The sequence below is a fragment of the Pectinophora gossypiella genome, chromosome Z, assembly GCF_024362695.1.
Source record: "Pectinophora gossypiella chromosome Z, ilPecGoss1.1, whole genome shotgun sequence".
Lineage (NCBI taxonomy): Eukaryota > Metazoa > Arthropoda > Insecta > Lepidoptera > Gelechiidae > Pectinophora > Pectinophora gossypiella.
This window is the reverse complement of record NC_065433.1, coordinates 19,790,595-19,812,998: the sequence shown is the minus strand read 5'-3', so window position 1 is coordinate 19,812,998 and position 22,404 is coordinate 19,790,595. Positions and strand designations below refer to the sequence as shown.

At 36.5% G+C, this 22,404-nt stretch overlaps 1 protein-coding gene across 1 annotated transcript in view; it reads left to right on the top strand.

Moving 5' to 3' along the window:
- The first annotated feature begins 383 nt into the window (after positions 1-383).
- LOC126380558 (protein trachealess) overlaps positions 384-22,404 on the top strand; it is a 142,368-nt gene continuing 120,347 nt past the window's right edge. Inside the window, exons 1-3 of the mRNA XM_050030050.1 lie at positions 384-629; positions 2,073-2,343; positions 21,935-21,967. Of these exons, the coding sequence (XP_049886007.1) occupies positions 2,192-2,343; positions 21,935-21,967 (185 nt within the window). The 5' untranslated portion in view covers positions 384-629; positions 2,073-2,191. The remainder of the gene's footprint in view (positions 630-2,072; positions 2,344-21,934; positions 21,968-22,404) is intronic.

Genomic DNA, 22,404 nt, shown 5'->3' with positions numbered 1-22,404 from the left:
GTAAACAATTATGAATGAAAATGTAGGTAATTTTAAAATGGTATTATGGCATAAAAAAATGACGCATATCCTCGCCATTACAATGCAAATTTTTTCGGAGATTTTAGCGAAAGTAATTAGGTCAGTCACACCCCCGTAACACGAGTAGCCTACGTGAACGTGCCAGCCGCCCGCGGCACGTAAACGTTACCCAATTATACGAGACGTGACGTTCCGAGTTAGAGAATTCGACAGCGGCGGAGCGCGGTATAGTTGCGAGCTTGTTTCGTATGCTGGGCCGGCGACGGCGTACGCTGGGCCGGTTCGCGCACACATCCACCGCGCGCCGTATAGTTTTGATAGCAGATCCTCTCAATGACCGCTGGACCGACAGACCCGGCACACGTGTTTTTACCGCCTCACCGTCTTTTACCAAAATGCATGTAAATAGTGACGCATGCACCGCGGGTTTCGGAACGCATCCACTCGCGCGCGGGAAAACTTCATTACCTGACATTCGCGCGCTTTTAATTTATTTTCCCAAAATATGGCAGTGACTTTTCGAGTGCGGCTCTATAGTGGATTGATGTGACTGTGTCTAGACTCAAAGATTTTTCTTACAATTATTAATTACTTTGTGACTGTGCATGGTTTGTAGTAGATAATATTTGTGATTATGTGTACAAAGTGATTTAAAATTTGCTCTGAATTTCAATTAATTGTCTTATTCATTTTTAATGATTTACTTAGTAGTGAGCCTATGTATTGAGCTTGAGAGATATTTGGTACCTACCTTTAAATTTTTGGGTCTCGGTTATTCAGTTGCGTGCTAAAATTTAAAAAACCGCAATTAAATTACTCCACTACTCATATTATTGCTAAAGCAAAACTGATAGTTTTAATTACGCATGATTTCTAGTAAAATTAAGGAATTTCTCATACAGGCGAGAACTAAATGACGATTAACGCGACTCTTGCGCACTGAGCCCAAGTCAAACAGCTGTTATTACTTGACAAACATCAAAAACCTGTAATCCCTTGAGGTTAACAAAACACAACGCAATAAATACTTTAGACGAAAGCAAATAACATATCGGCTTCACTAATAGGTGCTGATCTAACAGACCAAAACAATCGTCGGGTTGCGCAGACGCAGTGTCAATATATCGAGTGTTGGAATATTCGGCTTCGATGTACTCTATGTTTCTTTACAGAGTTTTGAGATATCTTCGTGTTAAGTGGTAGATTGTGTGCACAGTATAAAGTTTATACCTATTTTAACGGATTTCGCTCCATTTGTTTAGCAGAGTCAAACATTACGAGCTCCATATTTTCTTTATTTGAAGTAATATGTAGTTTAGCCTTGGAGCAGTTGTGATAGTAGATAAAAATATATTTTAAATCAAATAAAGAACTAAGTAAGTATAGCTAATGGTAGCAAAAAACATAAATAAACCGCAATAACTGAAACACAAAATTTATCAAAAGTACTTCGCTAATATCTTTAAAAGAAACATCTCGGAAACTTTAAGGTTTTAGGCGACACTCATAATAGCGACCGAAGAAGGAGGAATTATAAAGAGAGTGAACCCTTTAGTCAGACGGTACACATTAGAAATATGATCAATTTTGCCTATCACTGAAGAATAAGTATAAACCAATTATAAAGTTCGTTTTGAATTTAGAAGTAAGTATATTAGATAAAAATAACCAACTTTTTATCTAAACTCTATGAAATAAGCAAATTGCATGGTCATTGCAAGTATGATGTGAAAAGCAGACGAACAAATATTGAATTGATTTTTGAACTATTGCAGATCATTAAAATAAATTAGTACAAAATGTATAAAAATAAAATAATGTAAGACAAGGTATTTCTGTTTTTGATAGGAATTATAAAGAAATATACTAGATTGGAAAATTAAATAATAATTAGTAAAATTGAATTGATTTAGTCAATAAGGTAGGTGCCAAAATATATTTATTGTTAGGTACTTAATTAATAATTTGTTTCTTTAATGTTATGTCGCCGACTAGTCTACGACTGTAACATTAGAAAAACAAAATGAGCAGTGTTTTATTTTCAAATATAGTAATCAGCTAAAGAAATGGAACAATTAATTTAAATAGTGCTTAAATTACGGAACATGGAACTAAAAAGGAACAAGCTCTGAAATGTTGAAGATGGAACAGTGACGAGCTAGTGCCGAGAATGGAACACCCGGGCGGTTTCGCCTCGTCTCCTTGGGCCGCCATGCTTGGCCATGGCATGCATGGCATGATGCAGCATGAATACACCCATGCACATGCACATGCCTCCATGCCGATGGATCTACACGTGCCTCAGCCATTCCCCTACTATCGGTAAGACATCTTATTTTGCTTTGGGTACATTTGTATTGCACGCACGCATGTAATGCATAATAAGTACGGAGTATACATACTTAGTTAAGTACTTGAAATATTCAGCGCTTTAGTTTCATATGACTTTTAATTTAATTTAAAAATGATTGTTTTTTATTTTAAATCAAATAGTTACCAGCAGTACATTATGAACTTATAGATGTCTTATGTTCCTGAAATAATTATTTATCTCTTGTTTTAGTTTACTGAATTTGACGGGTAAATGGTTTAGTTGCTTAAATTTTCTGTTCAGTTGATTATATTTAATTTCTCTTGACATATAAGTAATAGTGTAAGTTTTGGCCATAAATAGTTGTTTGTTTCTCTACTGATATTGTTCTGAATGCGTCTATCAATTACTATAATCAATCTAGTTCCGCTATCAAAATGTTTGGCGCATACTGAAGGTTTTATTTCATCATTAATTTTACACGATGAATATGCGTATATGAATGTAAGTGATTTCGAAGGCACGTTAAGGCGTTGGCCCAGTGGAGCAGCGTGGTGGAATATGATCCGTACGCCTTAAAGTAATTTAAAAAATAAATCAATATCAGTAAAAAGAAAGAAACAATAATCCACAATAGCATCAGCTCCTCCAACATCCACATCAGCGGTTGCTAACGTCCCCCCGGTATCCACACAAGTAACTTTACCAGTACCCACATAATCCCCCTCAATCCGCACCAGCATCCATACACCCCAGCCCTCTTGCAAAACAGTTGACATGTATACCATGAAATGACCTCTAATGGCTTAATATTACCTACTAATATTGATAAGGTCTTCCTTCATTCAAAAGACATCAACGAGTTCATTGTTATTGTTCTATAGTAACGATTTATTGATCATAACTATAAAACTACTAAGCCGATTTTGATGAAACTTACACTATTTGACATGGACGATATTTGTAGTTTCTGAGAAATAGGTGGCTAAGCATACATACATACAAAAATACATACCATATATCTATTTGGCATATGTGTTTAGAAGCCCACATGGACTAACTAACGAATACGAATACGAATATACGAATATTGTGCAATTCCAACAATAATTCACACACACGGGTTAAATTGATAACCTAACGAGTTAGTCTTGCAGAAACTATTGACAAGGAGCGACTGATATTGATATCGATTTTTTTCGCTTGTGTTTGAGTGGGTGTTTATTTTAGATTCAGAACTGGACCCTATAGGTGTCGCTGCAATCGGACAAGACAACATCTTTAGAATATCTGTAATTTTCTACCTTATTTCAGAAATAATTAATTTATCACTACTTCATGATTACCTATTCCCGCCTAATGAAGTGGCCACTAGTTGAAACATAAAAACCAAAAACCAATGTATGAATTTGTTAAAAATTGTTACTTTTTGTCAATAAATAAAAGCAAATGAAGCAGTTATGGACCCTGATGCTTGGTAGTCATTTTATGAACTGCACTATTTACTTAGAATGCTTTTGCAATAGTTACTAATACTTTGTGGTCCCTACTTTGCTCATTACTGGCTGATCACCAGATTGTCCCAAAGTAAGATGATCCGTGCTTCAGAAGGCACGTTAAGCCGTTGGTCTCGGTTACTACCTACGACCATGCAAGTAAGTAGTCGTTACACGAACCATGTCAGCAGCCTTTGGCGGCTCAATAGTAACCCTGTCACCAGGGTTGATGAGGTTGGGGCTGCACCTCACAACCCACACGATAGAAGAGAATCATAAAAAAATACACTTAATGAAGCAAACAACTAAGTCATTGAAGCTCAACGCAGACCACACACTGGACACTTCATACAAAAATGACATTCGTATCACCACACGACAGGACACGCCAATGATGAGCGAGATACAGTCTGCGTGTTCTCCCCCTTACTCTTTAGCGGCTTACAGCCATAACACCCAGAGGGGGTGAGGTTGGTGGCCGAGATGAATTGGTGCGGGCGGATAGTTACCGTTCTAAACTTACGATAGTAAGTATGATAAGTACAAAGCCAACGTTTGGTCTGGTGGGATATAGTGTGTAATTATTTTGTCATTTATAGCCTGATCATATTATGCTACTTCGGAATCAATCCGAATATCTTCCTAAACCGCGTAAGAAAACTGAATTGGCTAAAAAGTGGAATCGTCAGATATGGTTAGTTATCAGGGCGGCATGCCGACGGCAAGCGCAGCCGCGTTTTTTGCGCACAGGCATAAGTTACGTCGTACGCCATATCGCACGAGCGTGCCTACAGCATCTGATATATTTTTTCGAAAATATTTTCTTTAAAATGCACGTTTATTGTATAAATAGAAGCAATCAAAAAAATATAATGTCAAGACAAAGAGCAATGCTAAGTGTAGACAAACAACTTAACTAAATTTAAATACTTCTAATTAAGTAAAAAATATATATTTAGTAAAGAATAATTTCAGCTGTTTACAACTAGATACCGCAAAGCTAATACAAACGTAGTCAAAAGCTTACGCGAGGTTAAAACTCGTTTTTAATACACATGTTATCTTTTATTTTCGAAATTATGGCAGGATATCAATTCCTTTTTAATATCAATTCGAATTTCGATCTCGGAACGAATCACTGTCATTTATATGTCGCCAGTGCCACTAATGTCGGTTCGCACTATAATCTGTGCGCGTACGTACACTGAAATTATAAACCAAAATGGCGGGAACCTTGTCATTTGGCGCATTGAGGGTCGAGATGGTCACCAGTCGGACAATCCCTAATTATACCCTCAGATGTAAACCTCAGTTTCCGATTTTGAACAACTTCCTTCGATGATGCGTCTTTTGCTATAGATTGATAATTCGTGGAGGGTTTGTAGTGCTTTCTTTCTTGTAGGCGCACACATTTCTTTACACACTAATATAAAATATGAATAGAATGTATTAGATTTCCTTAAATATATTAATTGTTACGACATACACCAATAGTGTAGATGAATCATGTAGGTACTTTAGGTAATAGAATGCTGGCCAGGGTAGCGTTGATTGAGTTGGATCGCCTCGGCGAGGATCCAGTTCAAAAATTACTTGATGCTAAAATTCCGAATCAGAATTTCAAACACTGTTTTTATTGGCAACAGCTGTATTTGGTTTGTGCGTTTGGGACTTCATTACTCCCTGGTGTCGATTGGCCCCAGTTCTCCTATATAATTGGGATTCCCAGCCGCTTTTCTCCTCATCATCAATAATTAATGATGCTGCGGGAACGGCGCGTGGTGCAAACAAACGGAATAAACAGGACATTGTTCACTTCAACTAATGTTTCTTACTCGGATTTATTTCGTTTACTGTCTTACTAACAACTAAAATATTTTAGCGTTCGGTCCAATGCTTAAATTCCTGCAAAGCGATTTTTTGCTATTTCCTGTAACTTCGTACTTGCGATAATTTCACTTAGTATTAAAACTGTATATGGGCTGACGAACATACTCCTTAAATGGGCTTCAAAAGAGTCACAAGCATCATAAATCGAAGACTCGAGTCAAAAAACTATACTATCTTCAATTGCCCTTTAATTCCTCTTTCAGTGCATTGATCGTAAAATACGTCACAATTAGTCAGGTAAAGACCTGCTTTATTTATAGAAAAAGCTCCTTGGCTTTAAGATATAGACCGATTTCATTTCCAAATGAGGGTGCATTCATGTAGACTGAAGTGAAGCGCTGTTCGCTTTTTTTAAAGACAGATGAATTGATTGAGTTAAGCATAATAATGGAGACAGTGTTTCGATGCTCGTCCCAAGAAACGAAGAGAAATATTCTTTAATTGACTTAATTTTAGAAATGATTAGTTTGCTCCTTTATGAACTTCTTACTACATTTATAACGTGTAAATGTATTCGTATTAGTCTCAAGCATGGACAGTAAGAGAGTTCGTTTAGTTTATCGCTGGATCTGCCTGGAGTCGAACTGTTGACGGAGTTATCACTCTATTGTAAGCTTTATTTACTGGACCATTTGCAGTGTACGTTTTTCCCTTAACAGGACGGCAATTTGTGACATTGCTGTTAAACAGAAACAAAGGGAAATTATGTGTGAATTTTGAAATATATTTTAACGATTGAACATATAGAAGCGAGATAAGCTAACAAACAATCCAATGATTTTCTTGTGTCAATCCCATACATTTTGAGTTTATTTGTAAGTGTCTGATCAAAAGAGAAAACATTTTGGCTTTACCTAGTAACGAAAGAATTACAGAAGTGATAATCTTTACTAAATCAATCAAATGTACTTACCATTATTACCTATATAGTACTTAACTTTTTACAAAGTTCAACTCTACGATCCCTTTCATTTTCCCAACAAGTATCTAAAAGTCTAAATTCAAATACTTACCAAACTCTTAAAAAGTACTTATTTGACTGAGAAAAACTTTATTGCGGATTTAAAAGTCACCTGAAGGATGATACGAGCTAATCGCTGTGTCAGTTCACGACTTAATTGCTCTATAGAAATTAATATCCCCGCGCCATCCTGTCCGCTCACAGATTGCCAGTGAATGGTGGGAGTCTGGAGGCAGCTGATAAAGGAACTGATCACCAATATGTAAGGTACTATTCACAGGATACAGAACAGTCCGGTAAAGGACACCGCCTATTAAAAGGATTGGAAGACTCGCGTCTGATAGCGAAATCTATTCGTAAAATGCCTAAGTTCGCGGTTTATGATTTAGAGTGAATAATATGCTGGAGGTTGTATTTAGGAGGTGAATCAAATTCGGAGGTTGATAACGAACTGCGTTTATTAGGTATGGCACATTGATAACATAATTAAGAGTATAATACGAGTAAGTATACGTAGATATAGAAGTAAATACATTCGTCCACTACAATGCAATATAAAGCAAACATTTAAAAAATAAATGTTTAAGGTATCTGCTTAAAATTGAAGATCGAACACCATATTTTTTTAGCCTATCGACTACCCGTTCCTCGCATTTTCGACGTAAAAGAAAATAACAAGTATAACATAAAATAAAATTAGAAGGTGTCTGGCTGGAATTGACACCACTGTCTGATCCTTACAACGTTTGACGTATAACCCGACAAAATTAATTTGACAGCATACTTCAAACGACTTGTATACCAGCGATATGTCTATTTGATTTGTTCGGCCGGATTATTGTTTCATTCGCTTCACTCAACCATTTTAAAATTAACAGTTGGCAAACATCCGTCCCTTTAGTGGTTTTTTTGTGGAGTCAATACAAGCCTGTGATTTCTAACTAACTTCTAATTTGCCAGATACAGGTCCGATTTCGTGATGATTTTTTTCTTTTTTAGGGATAGATTTTTCCGTTTCATGTATAAGGTCCCCCCTAAATTTTAAACTTATCGAGATTTTTATTATTTATCCTTTCTAGTTTAGAGTGAAATCTATTTTCGTTCTAAATAATGTATTATCGTAATTTTAACTAGGTATCAAACAATTCAAAAGATACAGCCTTTTAAAGTTTGAACTTTGAGACCCTCTGACAGGCAAAAGGATAGACGCATTTTCTATTCTACTTCTTTTTTCACACCGGGATTTATATCCTGAGTAGTTAAGCACAGACTATGATCTCCATTGATCTCCATTTAATTACATTTTTGACAAGCCGCTCTTTCTTCCCAGAGTGTGAATTAATTACCAGTTTCATTACACTTACGCCGGTTTAGAGTAGATAACTACACTAAAACCTTTTTAATGTTTCATATCTAGGAGAATTACCTAAAATAAATGCTAAAGGAGCAGTCTAGAGTGCCAAGTGCCCTGGCTGGATGAATATCCGACCGGGGCTACAAATCTTAGAACGTTTTATAGACTGCGCCTTTTAAGGAAGCCTTTCCAAGCTTTACGCGAATGACAAGCTTTTCTAAAATACCTAGCATTCAGACTTTCAACAACGTAAGTAGGAAAGCATTTAAAGCAAACCAAGGAACGTTATTTAACCTACCGCAAAAATAGTTATTATGTGGTTATACATAGTTTTGCAAATACTAAGATGGAGGCTGAATGTTGACATTGCGGTTTCAACTACCTTCGCAGGCCGGGGCCTCTATTTCCTAGTTTGTTTTGATTAGTTTCCGAGCTACCTTAATTATGCATCGGCGGAAATTAAAATTCCTGTCCATAAAGATTTCTCTTTGCTGATATAAACACGTCACTTCGCTACCAAAGTATACACGTCAAATGTTTAGTAACGCCAAGTGCCAACACATAAAAATATACGTGAAATGTCACAAATACCAAGGTAAGTACATTAGATATATCGGCATGTTCTTTAAATTGGACGGAACGTAATTTGTTAAACGTTTTGTAAATGAAATTGGTGTTAGCATTAATAAGCGTCAATTGACGCCAAAATGCCAATGTTGAATTCCTACGCGAACCTCGGCAAAAACTTCCCCTTTGTAGCGAAAAAAATAAATTTTCAAGTCATAATTACTTCACGGGAGAAGGTAATCGACGTTCACGACATTCCTTAAAAGGGGAAATAAAAAGTGGGAATAAAAGAAATGTGCTAAAGGGATGCAGGGCAATTGAGCACAAATTAAAGGGTACCGGACTCACGACAGAATTAGGAAAACATTTGGAACACGACTATAGAAGAGCCGTGTTGCAACAATTTCCGGAACCCAATCCTTATTTTAATAATAATGAACTGAAGTATTTAAATTTTCTCAAGCAACGTAATATCTGAACCGAAATTAATAAGTACATATTCGGACAACTAAAAACTTAATTTAATTACAACTGAAACTGACTTATCTAAAAATTGCCACGATTTTGATAAACCTTTACTACTTTCATCAAAGCCGCTAAGAGTCACCCAATATAGTCCACCTATTGTAAGGTATTATATTCCACTTTACGTTCATTTTACATTGTAAGTAAGTAAAACGTGACTATTAATTCCTTTAGCAGTTCCTCTCTGCACTAGATGCAGAAAAAGAAAAAGAAAACAAAAAGATTAAGAGAATATAAAGCGACTCTACCCCTCTCTAAAGCTAGGATTGCACAGACTGCACCGTCCTTAACAAATGGGGTGTAAGAATTAAAAGGCGTTCAATGCTTTCCCTCACTCCGTCTCGCCAGTCTGTTGCCGCCTTTATTAGCTGCTTGCCATTTCGATTATTATCTGCATTTTAAAAGCGGGATTAGGGAGTTTCCTTGTACCTACATACATTGCACAAACCTGGCATTTTAAGTTTTTGAAATTGACTTAATTTGACAAAGTATGGAACTACCTAGTGAGTATTAAACTACTTATTAAGCTATATTCAATTATCACCTGCATTTTTAAGTAACAGTGTTTACAATTTCTTAGTTATCCAATGTATGTAACTTTGTACAAATCTGGCATTTGATGTTTTTTAAATTGACTTAATTTGACAAAGTTATAGAAGTACCTAGTGAGTATTAAACTATTACTTGTATATTCAATTATCACCTGCATTTTAAAGTAACAGTGTTTACAATTTCTTAGATATACCTTCCTATTATTAATTTGAACATGTCAAATAGACTGTACTCGAATGTACGGTATATTCACACTTTATTTATGTAAGCCATTAGGTGTACAAGGCCTGGCGACAAAAGTCACACTTTATTAAAGCATATTTGTTTTATTGAATAAATAATTTTATTATCGGCCTCGGGCGGGGAGTTATGGGTCGGCGCACGCGCAGCCAGCGCCGCGACAAATAGCCTGACTGTGGGGGTCCTGCAGTTGCTCCCCGAACTATGAGCTTCACATGTACATTTGCTGACTATCCTTATTCAGAATCTTCGAACTATATAGAATCGCACAACTTTCTAGGAAACGCTGTACATATATATTTGTACTTGCTGTTTATTTATTTATTAAGTACTAAATCAAAGTTAATAATAATTATACAATTATTGACAGTTTATGTTAAATGAAATATTTGAAACTTTCGTGGAATATTTGTGGTAAATGGTAAGAAATAATTGTTTCTCCACTCTACGCCCATAAATTCTAAGGAACAAGATAAAGATAAGAGAAATGGTCTAATTAAATTATCATTAAAATTACATAAAACATTCGCAGGAACCTCGCTACTTCCTATCTCGGAGGTTAGATACGTTTATAAGTAGTACCCGACAAAAAAACTCGACCGATATCATTAATTAACTAAATACACAACATATAAATTACAAGCCCCATATCTCACTCGATAGCGTCCCCATTCACAAATGTTTCAATATTACTGGAAAAAACAAAACGAAGCTCTTGATAAATTGACCCCATCGCTCTTGAAGCTTCTTCGTACACCCTGACAAATTTATTTATTGCCATTATTAAATTCACCAGAAAATGCTATTCTGTTCTTTATGTCCTTGAGATAGGAGCTGAATAATTGATATCTCATTTGTTAAATAAGAACTTTGGCGGTCGTGTGAAATAATTCTTTGGACTGAAACATCGCAAGTTTCGGTCTTGGAGTAAATTGAGATTAATCTTTATTTGGGGATGAATAAGGTAGAATTATGCAATGAGTTGTAATTTTAAGGTTAGGTGTCAAAGAGTGTGAGATATCTCGGGTTGCCGCCTGCCGGTAGAAAACGAGGCGACATACGTTACGTTCGGAATTCACGCTGCGAGTGTCGCGAGAAACCATGTTCTTTATTTGTTTAATCCTCGTTTCTCGATAAAGCATTTTGTCTTTTATAAAATTCAAATATCTCTTTGTAGAGTCAAAATGTCATTGTAGAGTTGATAGGATCATAGTTTGTAACAAGTCGTAGGTATTATGTCAAAATACTACTTACAAGTAATTTAGATTAAGATTTTATTTATGATGTTTGACTCCCATTCGTTCGATGAATTACGTCAGGCTAGGAATTCCATATGTATCAGTTTTCGCCTTATTTATATCGTGTTCGGTATCGCCTCTGGATAAACTAACAAGCCAAACAGTATACTTAATTAGTACAATCTTAACTTTATGCGTTCAGATTGTAATGGTAATTAGGGTAGCCCTTTCCTTCTCCCGCCTCTTAAGTGGCGTTTTCGTCGATTTGTTATAGATTAGATAAACTCGGATTTTATTATTAAAAATACATTTAGTGACGATATTAAGTACCTACTTGTTTTGTGTCGCTTAAAAGTAATTTGTAATTTGTATTATACAATTATATTTATAATAATATTATTATTAACTTTGTAATCATTGGGTTTTACCTTGAATAAAAACATTTTATTATTTATTTATTTTAAAAGCAATTCGATTTTAGATTGACAGACTATGTCATTGGTTACCTATGTGTTTTGTTTTATACGTATGGGCATAAATCAGGATAAGATGAGATCGAATCCTGTTATTATAGTTACTTTTTTTGTTGGACGTGACTTATTGTAGATTTGCCGCAGATGGCATTAACTACTTGGCCGGACAAATGGGGAGCGCTGAAGGCTCTCACCCGGTATCTATAGTTACGATTACCTAGTGTAATTTGTATTTCAGCAAGTTTAAATATTATTGCTGTGACGTGTTCAGGCCGTGGGGATGACATTCCTTTGCAGTGGATTATTGTGTAGGTATCTTCAGATTCAAAAACAAAATGTGATTGCAGCTTCATTTCATACTATTCAATGTTGTCTTCCTTAGTAGATATTGAGTGAGTTTACTTATAGATAATCTTTATGAGGTAAAAAGATTTCAAACTTACCTTGTAGTTCGTCAGGACAATGTCGGAATGCAACATGTCCGCTCTTGAGAATGAGTAGAAATCGGTACATTACATGAAATTGATTGAAACAACATGGAGCTGATAAATATTTTCATTTTAGAGTCAATTCAAAAACAATCTGTCATCGAAATGAATCGAAGTGGCTCGGTCGGACAATTTCGCCACCCGCGGCCAATCAAATGGTACGATGAGGTTCGATATGAGATTGTGGTGCAAGCTACGGGAAAAACGCTCCTTCGACATTGTATCTTTTTATTCTAAAATCACCATGGATTTTACCAAACTACATTTCTTTCAGAGTTACCTCAGGTAGGCCGTTGAGTAAAATTTTGATAGCGGTATAGCAGGCGTATTGAGATAAAAATGTGAGAAGCACTTATAATAAGAAATCGTATACATAAGTACTATAAAAAACATTATTTTACATTCAAGTACTTGCTTCATAATTTGCAGTGTTCATCATGGGTAATATGATTAGCCACCTGATACGACACGATTCATTTATAACAAACATCATAGAAGGAAAAATTTAAGGGTAGAGAGGAAGGGGTAGACCTAGGAGAACATTTATGAAACAAATAAAAGAGAAGGTGCAGGTCGTGTCGTATCAGTAGGTGAAGGTTTTGGCGGGAAGAAGAGAGGAATGGCGATTACTCCACCGACAAGAGCGTAGCTCTTAAATAAAGAGAGAGATCATGGGTTATGTAGCTGGCACCAAAAAATAAGGCCTAGATTGATTTTCTGAAGATAGCATGGGGTTGTGTGGGTTCTATCGCTGTCGTTTGTCCCGTGTCACACTCACTCAATATAAGGCCGGAACGCGCCGCCCTGTAATTCCAATACTTACGAACATTACCTGGGATGGCGACTATTATAATGTATTAAGGAATATTATTTTATGGCTATGGCCCCGGTGCGCGCATTATGGACGTTTTGAGCACGTCTAAAAATACCGCCGGTGTGTAAGCACCTTTAGTGGTACGGTTCGGCCGATATGGGCTTTGTTCGCTAATACTCCTGTGATAAGAAAACATGTTCGACATGTTCGTGGTGTAAGGCTCTTTAATTACTTCGGTAAGTAATTTACTCATTCAAAGAATTCACTCTTTGGACGCAGGTGAGTTCATGGAGGACTATAAGTCAGATTGGGCGGTATAAGTTCTATTATTGAAATTCTGGTAGGTACATGATTATCTTAGTCGAGTATGCTCTGGGAGGTTAGAAAGGCTACATTGAAGCAATTCGTCCAAAAAGCAATATTTGACATTGACTTAATTTTATTATGAACAGATGTAAAATTGCAATACTGCTTGGCTGGCTGGCTTTTAAGACCGTCTGGTTTGTGCCTAGTATCCATTGTGATTGAGATATATTTTTTGTGTTTTTCTGAAAAAAAAAAAACCTACAACTCATTACACAGGATAAGCTAATATGATATTTAATTTCGACAGTATGACGTAAAATAATTCAGGTAAGACCTAAGAAGTTTCGAGAAACCAACATTGATGACTCACTTGCCAGCATTATTTTACTCATACCTTCCAAAAAATACTAAGAATTGTCGCACATTATTTGCGTGTGAACATATCTATTACCGTTACTATGGCAACGCGTGAGTCAGGCGTGATTTGAGCTGTAATGACTGTCATTTTGCCTGTACGTGTCATTATTAAAGCAATTATTGCGAGAAAACCTCGCGTTAGTTTGATTGTTGATAGATAGCATGAATTTATCAGCTCATTTTCGATAGGTAGGTACCGTATGTCGTGTTGGGTAATAGATACAGTATTCACATTGTAAAAGTGCAGAAAACTGTAATATGCAGCGGTATGAGTCTTTTTTATTTAGCATTCTCGTCTATGGTGTGATTTCTTTTCCAGGATGATTACGAAATCGTAAAAATACGTACTACAATGTCGTTAATAACATACTACGATATCGTAAAAAAGTTTTAAAGATATAAGGGGGTAGGTAGAAGTGTATAGTATACACATCCACTCTTCCCACGCTATATTTATTGTTATTTGCGTTATGTTTACATTTCTGCCTACCCCTATGTCATATATATGTAATATAAGCCACTTATACAAGTGGCTACAACTGGTAGTGACTCGTGGCTTGCATTCCTGCTACGGGTGGGTTTTGTCTCGGTTTGACTATTAGAAAATAATAAGTTGCGTATATGTTAGATTAAGATTTATATCAGTTTTACGTACAGCTTTAAAATATGATAATAATAATAGAATTATAACTGACAACTCAGTACATTGAGTAGATACATCCCTTAAAACATATCGAAATGATCAAATCAATTAAATCAATAGTACCACCAGAAACGTACAGTAAAGCGTGTAATAATAATGTTCCAGTATGGGTACAATCTCGCTTGCGCAGCTAGGTGTGAAAGGTTATGTTGAATGCGCGCGCGCACCGTGGATTATGAGAATTATATCGTCGACTGTGATTTTACACCGCAAACTGGGAAACTGACGGCGTAGAGAAACATGTGGATGGCCTTGTTAATTTATTACGAAATAAGTAATCGATTTTAATTTACAGAAAATGTTACTAAAACTATATTTGTTATTGCCATAAAAATATATTTTTTTAATTAAAAATAAAATACAATAGACTAGGGATCCACAGGTTACATCAAAAATGTAATTAAAAACAGTCAATGAAATCCACACAAGCTTCGTCAAAGATCAAACCTTAGCAGCAACAAGGTTCGTCAAAAAAGTAAGTACATCTGATGTACAAAGTTCACCTAATATTCCGGGGGTTGGCTTAGTTTTTAAGTATGATATTTTTGCTATAGTTGTTAAGAGCTGTTGGTCTCCCAAATATTAAATAAATAAGTAAGTTTATAAGAAGCCACGTGATAAAATGTCCTAATAGCATGTGTCAAATATCATAATGACAACGAATCGTAGCCGGGTAACTTAAAGCTTTCATATTTTGCTAAGCCCTTGAAATATACTAAGTAATTTAAAAATCAACCAACTTCACTTCTAACTACATAAATAGTAGTATCAAAATGTGAATCTTTATTTTTCAAGGTATACAAGGTAGGTAGGTGTAAGCTTCATCATCATCAGCCGTACGACGCCCACTGCTGGGCATAGGCCTCCCCCAAGGATCTCCACGACGATCGGTCCTGCGCTGCCCGCATCCAGCGGCTTCCCGCGTCCTTCACCAGATCGTCGGTCCACCTTGTAACGGGCCTAACCCACTGAGCGTCTGCCGACACGTGGTCGCCATTCTAGAACCTTTCCGCCCCATCGGCCATCGGTTCTCCTCGCTATGTGTCCTGCCCACTGCCACTTCAGCTTTCAAAGCTTACTATATTTTAAAACAGACTCAGATTTTATCGTAGATCTATGTTCGTATCCACATGTTTCTACCGCTGATCATTCGAGGGTATAATCTGGCGTACAGTTATTGTTTTTTCCGATGCTAATAAGCGGTTGGTGTCGGCGCGGTCATTGATAGAAAATTATTGATTGCGCTCGCCCAGTAAAACTGATCCAATGGCGCATGCTGGCGATAATGCCCAATGGCTTTAGGTGAGGTTTAATTTCTACACAGTATGGGCTGTGTAGTATATGGATAAATATTTAATGATTGGGAAACGACCTCCGTGGTCCAGTGGTTGAGTGTTGGGCTCACGATCCGGAGGTCCCGGGTTCGATTCCCGGTGGGGATATATCACAAAAATTACTTTGTGGTCCCTAGTTTGGTTAGGACATTACAGGCTGATCACCTGATTGTCCGAAAGTAAGATAGTCCGTGCTTCGGAATGCACGTTAAGCCGTTGGTCCCGGTTGCTACTTACTGATGTAAGTAAGTAGTCGTTACATGAGCCATGTCAGGGGCCTTTGGCGGCTCAATAGTAACCCTGACACCAGGGTTGATGAGGTACTCCACCTCACAACCCACACGATAGAAGAAGAAGATTGGGAAAACATGGACTTTTTTCAAATAAAAGATAAAGTAGGTTTAAAATATAGTGCGTGTCACAATAGAAGTCTCGCGGCTTCGGCGCTAGTGTCGCAGATTCTGCGTACAATAGGCTAGTTTCCAACTAGTCAATTCAGTTACTTTTTACTAAACGTCAAAATTACTATGGAATTTGTATGGAATAACAACCTGTGACGTCATAGACGTAACAAAATGTCGCACTTATTATAATTAAAACACACACACACACGCACACACACACACACACACTCGCACTCACACATACACACACACTTATTATTACATTGTCGCACTTATTATTACATTTTTCTTTATTAAAATTCAGGAAAGAAAAAAGACACCTTTTTGTCATCTTTGGATCTGTCTTTATTTAGTAATAAAAATTTCACAATTTATCTTTGACCTAGGAAACTACCCAATAGTTATGAATGTTAATTAGTTTCATAAAATTCCGTCGATTTCTTTCGTGATGCGGATTGTTATTTTAAGTTTTGTAATAACACCGGGGGTGTCTTGATGTTCTAACTGTAATTTTCGAGTATTCATATTTCGCCTAATATTAAACTAAGAACGTCTCAATTTAAACTAAGCGTAAATCTTCATATATGTAAAACTAATTTTATTTCATTCATATTTTAATATTATGTTTAAAATAAGAATTAATATTCAAAAATCAATTACAAAAAGTGAAATGTGGTGTTCCATTTCGAATTGCATAATTTCAATTTGCACGAAGGACATGATAAACAAAGTTATAAAGTGAAAGTTTTTTTTAATGTAGTAACAATGAGCAGGTGTGAATGCTGACTGTGACATTTTAGATAAGGATATCTACAAATACAGAGCTTTTTCTGTGAAAACGACTACATAGAAAAAACTCTCCTTTCACAGAGAAAACCTCTACTTTTTCAGACAATGCACAATTACCATTTCTTAATAGAACTTTGTTAATATTATTTACCAAGGTAACAAACATAAAAGTATTTTAAAAAAGTCTTCAAAGATGAAGTAAAGAAAAAGTCGAGTAGGTACATACACATACACTATACAATTTCTTTGTCCCGACTCCATTCTCGCAGTAGAGGGAGGTGTCAGGTATCTTTTAGAATATTTATCTTTATCTTATCTTCGGCTACCGAGTCCACAGAGATAATTGGCGACTAATTGCTTTTCCCTGTAATTATATACAGTGTAACACTTAGCCCGTTTGTGTAAGGGTCTAATGAATTGTTTATTTTGTCTTGATGAATGTTTGAATGTGTTAGTTTACGCATAAATGTAACCGCGACCGATTCAACGCTGCTACGTACTTACGTAGGATTGTCATTAGAAAATGTTGCGAACATAAACTTTTGTAAACGTCCCCGTATTCCCTTTAGGGGTGTGCAGGTTAGGCTACGATACTGATACATTTCCTCCTACTTCCAGTCGACTTCTACAACATGTCCTTAATGCTAAGATGCATGAAATTTTAATGTGTGTTTATTGCAGGTTGAATCACCCAATTGTCCGAAAAAGTAAGATGATTCCGTGCTTCGGAAGGAATGTTAAACCGTTGTTTCAGGGCTACTAGCTCAAACACTTCTATCAACCCGCATTGAAGCAGCGTGGTGGACCATGCTCCATACACCCCCAAAAATCGCTTGGAAATATTCAGTTTGCCCCTTTGGCTCAAGTTATCTATGGATCATCGTATAACAGCTGTTTATCACAACAGTGTAAACGTTCAACGTGAGTGCCATAGCATTTGCTTCATTAATTAAACGACGTGTCCTGGCTACGTCACATTGTACCCGAATAGGCAAATAGCGAGCATATCCCGCAAGTGAGGATGTGTGTTATTGTAATTTTATGCAATAACCTGCGCTATGCACGCCTGTCGCGAACGCGGCAAACGTGTCCCGAATTTACGAATTTAGAGCGCCATTATGAATTATTTTGCGCGCTTCTACTGTTTCTATATTTATTTTGGATTTATGACAATATATTTTCTTATATTTCGATTTGAACTATCCAAAACACATGTTAAAACGAGTTCAACATATCACCATTTCCAAAACCGCTTCCCTAACCAGAAGATTTGACAGATCCGGTTTTTTACAGAAGCGACTACCTGTCTGATCTTCCAATCCAGCGAAGGGAAAAGCAGCTCAACACTGGTTTATGTCACATACCTCCGAAACGCCTTTCACGGGAATGTCGGTTTCCTCACGATACTTTCCTTCACCGCAGAGCACGAAATAAACATTTAAGATCCAAACGTCAATTCGAAAACAAATTCACCGACCAACGAGTTCTTCATACTTACCTATATTGTTTTAATATTTTATTATCATAAAGTATTACACTACATATCCTGGAAGTATGAAGTATGTAAAACTATTTTTTATACTTACTTTTACATATAGAACGTATGTTATTCTTTTCTAAATGTAAATGCAAGAATGAAAAATTGTTTTTTTTTGTATTTCTCTGCCTACTTTCACGTCCATGCCTTTCCTATTATAACCAATGCCTTAAACAGTGAAACAACTAATCAATCAACTTTAATATAGCGTCATTAAATTTCAATGAAACACAACATGGTACATTTATGAGCAGTGTTTGAAACAAACCGAAGCTAACGGACGCAGGACGACGACACGTGCTTTCTATAGCTGCAAGTTTTGCGTGTTTGCGCCAACTTGCAGCCTCCGTGTGTTGCGGATCAAGGGTCATCCGTAATTAGACATTTTAGAGCCTATTTGAATACATATAGAATCGTTAAACCGGAGTATACCTACTGTACCTACCGTATCTTCTGTATAAATAATATTACACAGGTACGCACCTACATGAAAGAAGAAATTGAGGACGCGAAGTTGAAACCGCTGGATCTAGAAGCATGCTATACATAAAGGCTCAAGCAAAAGGCACAAGACTCAAGCGAGTGTTAAGAAGGGATTTTTGAATATTTGGCTCCTAAAGCGCTTTGCCTTTTTCGCCCTCATTTCACTGTACATATTCAAAATCAGGAAGTTTGAATACTTTATGCCCTCTGCCTGAGTGTTTGATTAACGTCTCCTTCAAATATTCTCTGAATCCCAACGGCAGTTCCTCCAGTCTGTAAAATTGATTGCCACATTACCATGCCGATAAAATGTTCGGAAACGATAAGTGAGTGTTATAAAATGCAAAATAGCAGGTCGCGAGTGTTGACAATTGCAACACTGAGCTTTGCTGGCGAGAAGCGTTCTTAAACCGAATCCGATTACCTTTTATGGCGTTTAAGTTTTCGAACACGCTCTAGAATAGCACTTGAAAGTTTGAACGTGTGTTTGTTCGGATTAGACGTCCAAATGGAAATTTAAAATGAGATTCATATTCAATTGACACTTTACGTTGCATTCGTTCTTAGGAGCTTTTAGATTGGTTATATTAAAATTAGGGACTTATCATATTTTAGTAATTGACTATTTTTATATGGGTTTTCAGATCACACTTATAGATACTATCGTTCATCCTTATGTATAAAATAAGAATGGTACAGGTAGGTACTAGTGTGTGGAGTTTACTTAAAAGCTATTACTTAAAATTGTTATGGCAGAGACAAAAACACTAATAACAAGCATAATCAGTTCCGATGTATGGAACGCAGAGCGATAGCGATAAAGACGTGGTTAGACTTTTTAATAACATTTTAGTAGTAGCGGAAACATGATGAAAGCATTTGCGGCACGTAATATGGAACGCGAGCGTTTTATGATCAGAGCATCAACGCTCATGAGGATTATTGTTCGACATATTTCACTCGACAAATTTACGAACGCCCCGCTTGCTCGAGGTGTTTTATTAAAATTTTGTTCGGGGCGTAAAACATGTGTGCGCGATATTGGAATTTCTAGGAAACGTAGAGAACTCTTATTAGGTATTTTATAAACCATTTCGTGTTCTAATTTAAAATTTATTTTATCTACTTACTTAATACTTTCGCTCAGAAATACGCTATGTGAAATTTGCGAAATGTGTAAAAGCAATTTATGAACAAAATGTAGAGGAAATAAGTTTAGCAGACAGCGTGTTCCAAGTTGGCCGGACGTAAACAGTTGAAAAACGCAAGAAAAAAGCAGAAGTCGGCTTCTGCAGCGTACAGGGAGCAAAGTTCCGTTCTAATATCGGAAGATGTTCGCGTCGCGCATACAGATGTGGTATTACGGCGTAATTTGCCGGAGTGGGCCGCGCGGCGCCACCCGCGCCCGTCGCTCCCACCATGGAATCGGGCATTTCGGAACACGCCGACTCGCACTTCTTATTTAAACAAAAATTCTCGCTCAAATATTCTTCAAAATATTATTTATTCATTAAATAATCCTTTCACATACAACCACGAAAGAGAAATTAGCCTGTGCTTCGCTGTAGGAATCAAAATGATAACGTTAAGACCTTACGTTTCAAGGCTGTAATACAGGGTGTCCCGTAAGTTATGGATTAAATACCTAATGCTCATTCTATAAACCACTCCTCTTTCAACTTATATTAAGAATGAGATAGCTCCAAAGAACATTTTGAATGAGTTTTTTTATGTACCTATTTAGTACCTATACCAGAATTTGGAGGTAGGTACCTATATAATTCGATGTTGCGGTAAAATAATGAAAGATAAGAATTAGGTTATATTTAAGAAGGAAATACATAAATAAGGAACTACGTGTTATGTTCATATTTGAATACAAATGAATAGCTTCTAATTCAAGAAGCAAACGACGTGGAAAGCTAGAGAGCGCCTTTCAAGTTTCAACGCACATAAGACTCGGTAGACATTCCGTCAGTAGTGTTCGTAATTGTAAGAGTTGGCAAGTCTATTTAAATGAAGATCACTAATGCGTTAACCAGTAGTTATTAATAATGTCCACAGTGCTTTAGTTGGCACTTGTACTGAATAATTCATTCGGTGTCTGGGAGGTCGTGGACGGGGAAAATAGTCTAGGTCATGGATGTAGGCGGGAAGGAAGCGCCATTGTTACTAACTTAGCAGGTACGCATGCCGGGGCTAGACAATTTGTCAAAGGGAAAACATGTCTTGATTTGCAAAGTATGTAATTTGGACCATATGGTCCGCTTAAGAAGTTTCACAGATAAGCTCGATAAACATAAACAATCTCAGTAAGAAACTCGTATGTTTCACTCCTGGGTAAGTTCTGCTCTATGGATTTTATTGTACTTCGCTGAAATGTCCGTGAGTAGCGTGCGATAGTAGTAGAAACAGTGAATTCGGCTATTGAAGATATTGACATTACCTGGGATGGCTATTAGCTCCAAGTATGATAATAATTCCTTGATCTGCCGCTTAAAGGGACTTCCAGAAAATCTTTAGATCACTGTTCAAGATGAAGGTGTGAGAAAAATGGCTACACAGAAGTGGAAGCAGCCTGGATCAATAAGGACTGAATGTACAATTATACATTTTTTACATGAACAATATAACATTCCCTTTGCATGCACATTATGCCATATTCGAGGTGATACACCATTATGTTGATACCACCGCCGTACCGTTTTTGCTATAATGTATTAGCTTGTTACAGTCGCGGTGTTGTGTTTAAGATAAGCAATTAAGAGGATAATTATTTGTAAGTATTAGTAAAAAGTATAGATAGAGGAGTAAGTACGGTAGAATGCGCGCGGTTTGCGTTGCCTTCGTGCTTTAAAGTGGAAAAATATAATCTCTTTACTATTCCGATGGATAAAGCTTACCTATTACCCCAAATTCTGCCTTGACTATCAATAATGTCTTTTAAATTATTTTTTAATCCGATATAAGTGACATATTTCCTTGTTGTGTTATAAAGTAACTATTCACTTAACTTATGGTATCTTTTCAGGTATCGAGACGAAGCGTTATGCTGGTCAGACAGGTAAAGTAGTACGATTATCATTTACCTATTCACATACCTACTTGCATAAACAAACAAGCGCTCAATAATATGTTAGGGTCCGTTATGTTTATTTTATTATTATTAGATTAAATAATTAATAACAGCCGGAATAAAGTCGTGAATCCGTGTCACGACTTTATTATTTGTATTTTGACACTGGCAGTTAATTTCTTTTGTTTTGACTTTTGATTTTTTCTTTTCGAAGAGGAACGTTTTTCCCGCGCTTTTTAAAAAAGTCGGGGGCTGCAATTGTATATTCGGTGACGAATAGTTGGACAGTTAACATTGATTTACAAAATATAAGATTATTCAAGATAATTGCTAAAGTTGATTACATCGAGCACCTCCCCAACTGAGAGCAGTAGTATTATTATCACAAATGATAGAGAACTGTTCGGGAATATGTAGGAAGTTAT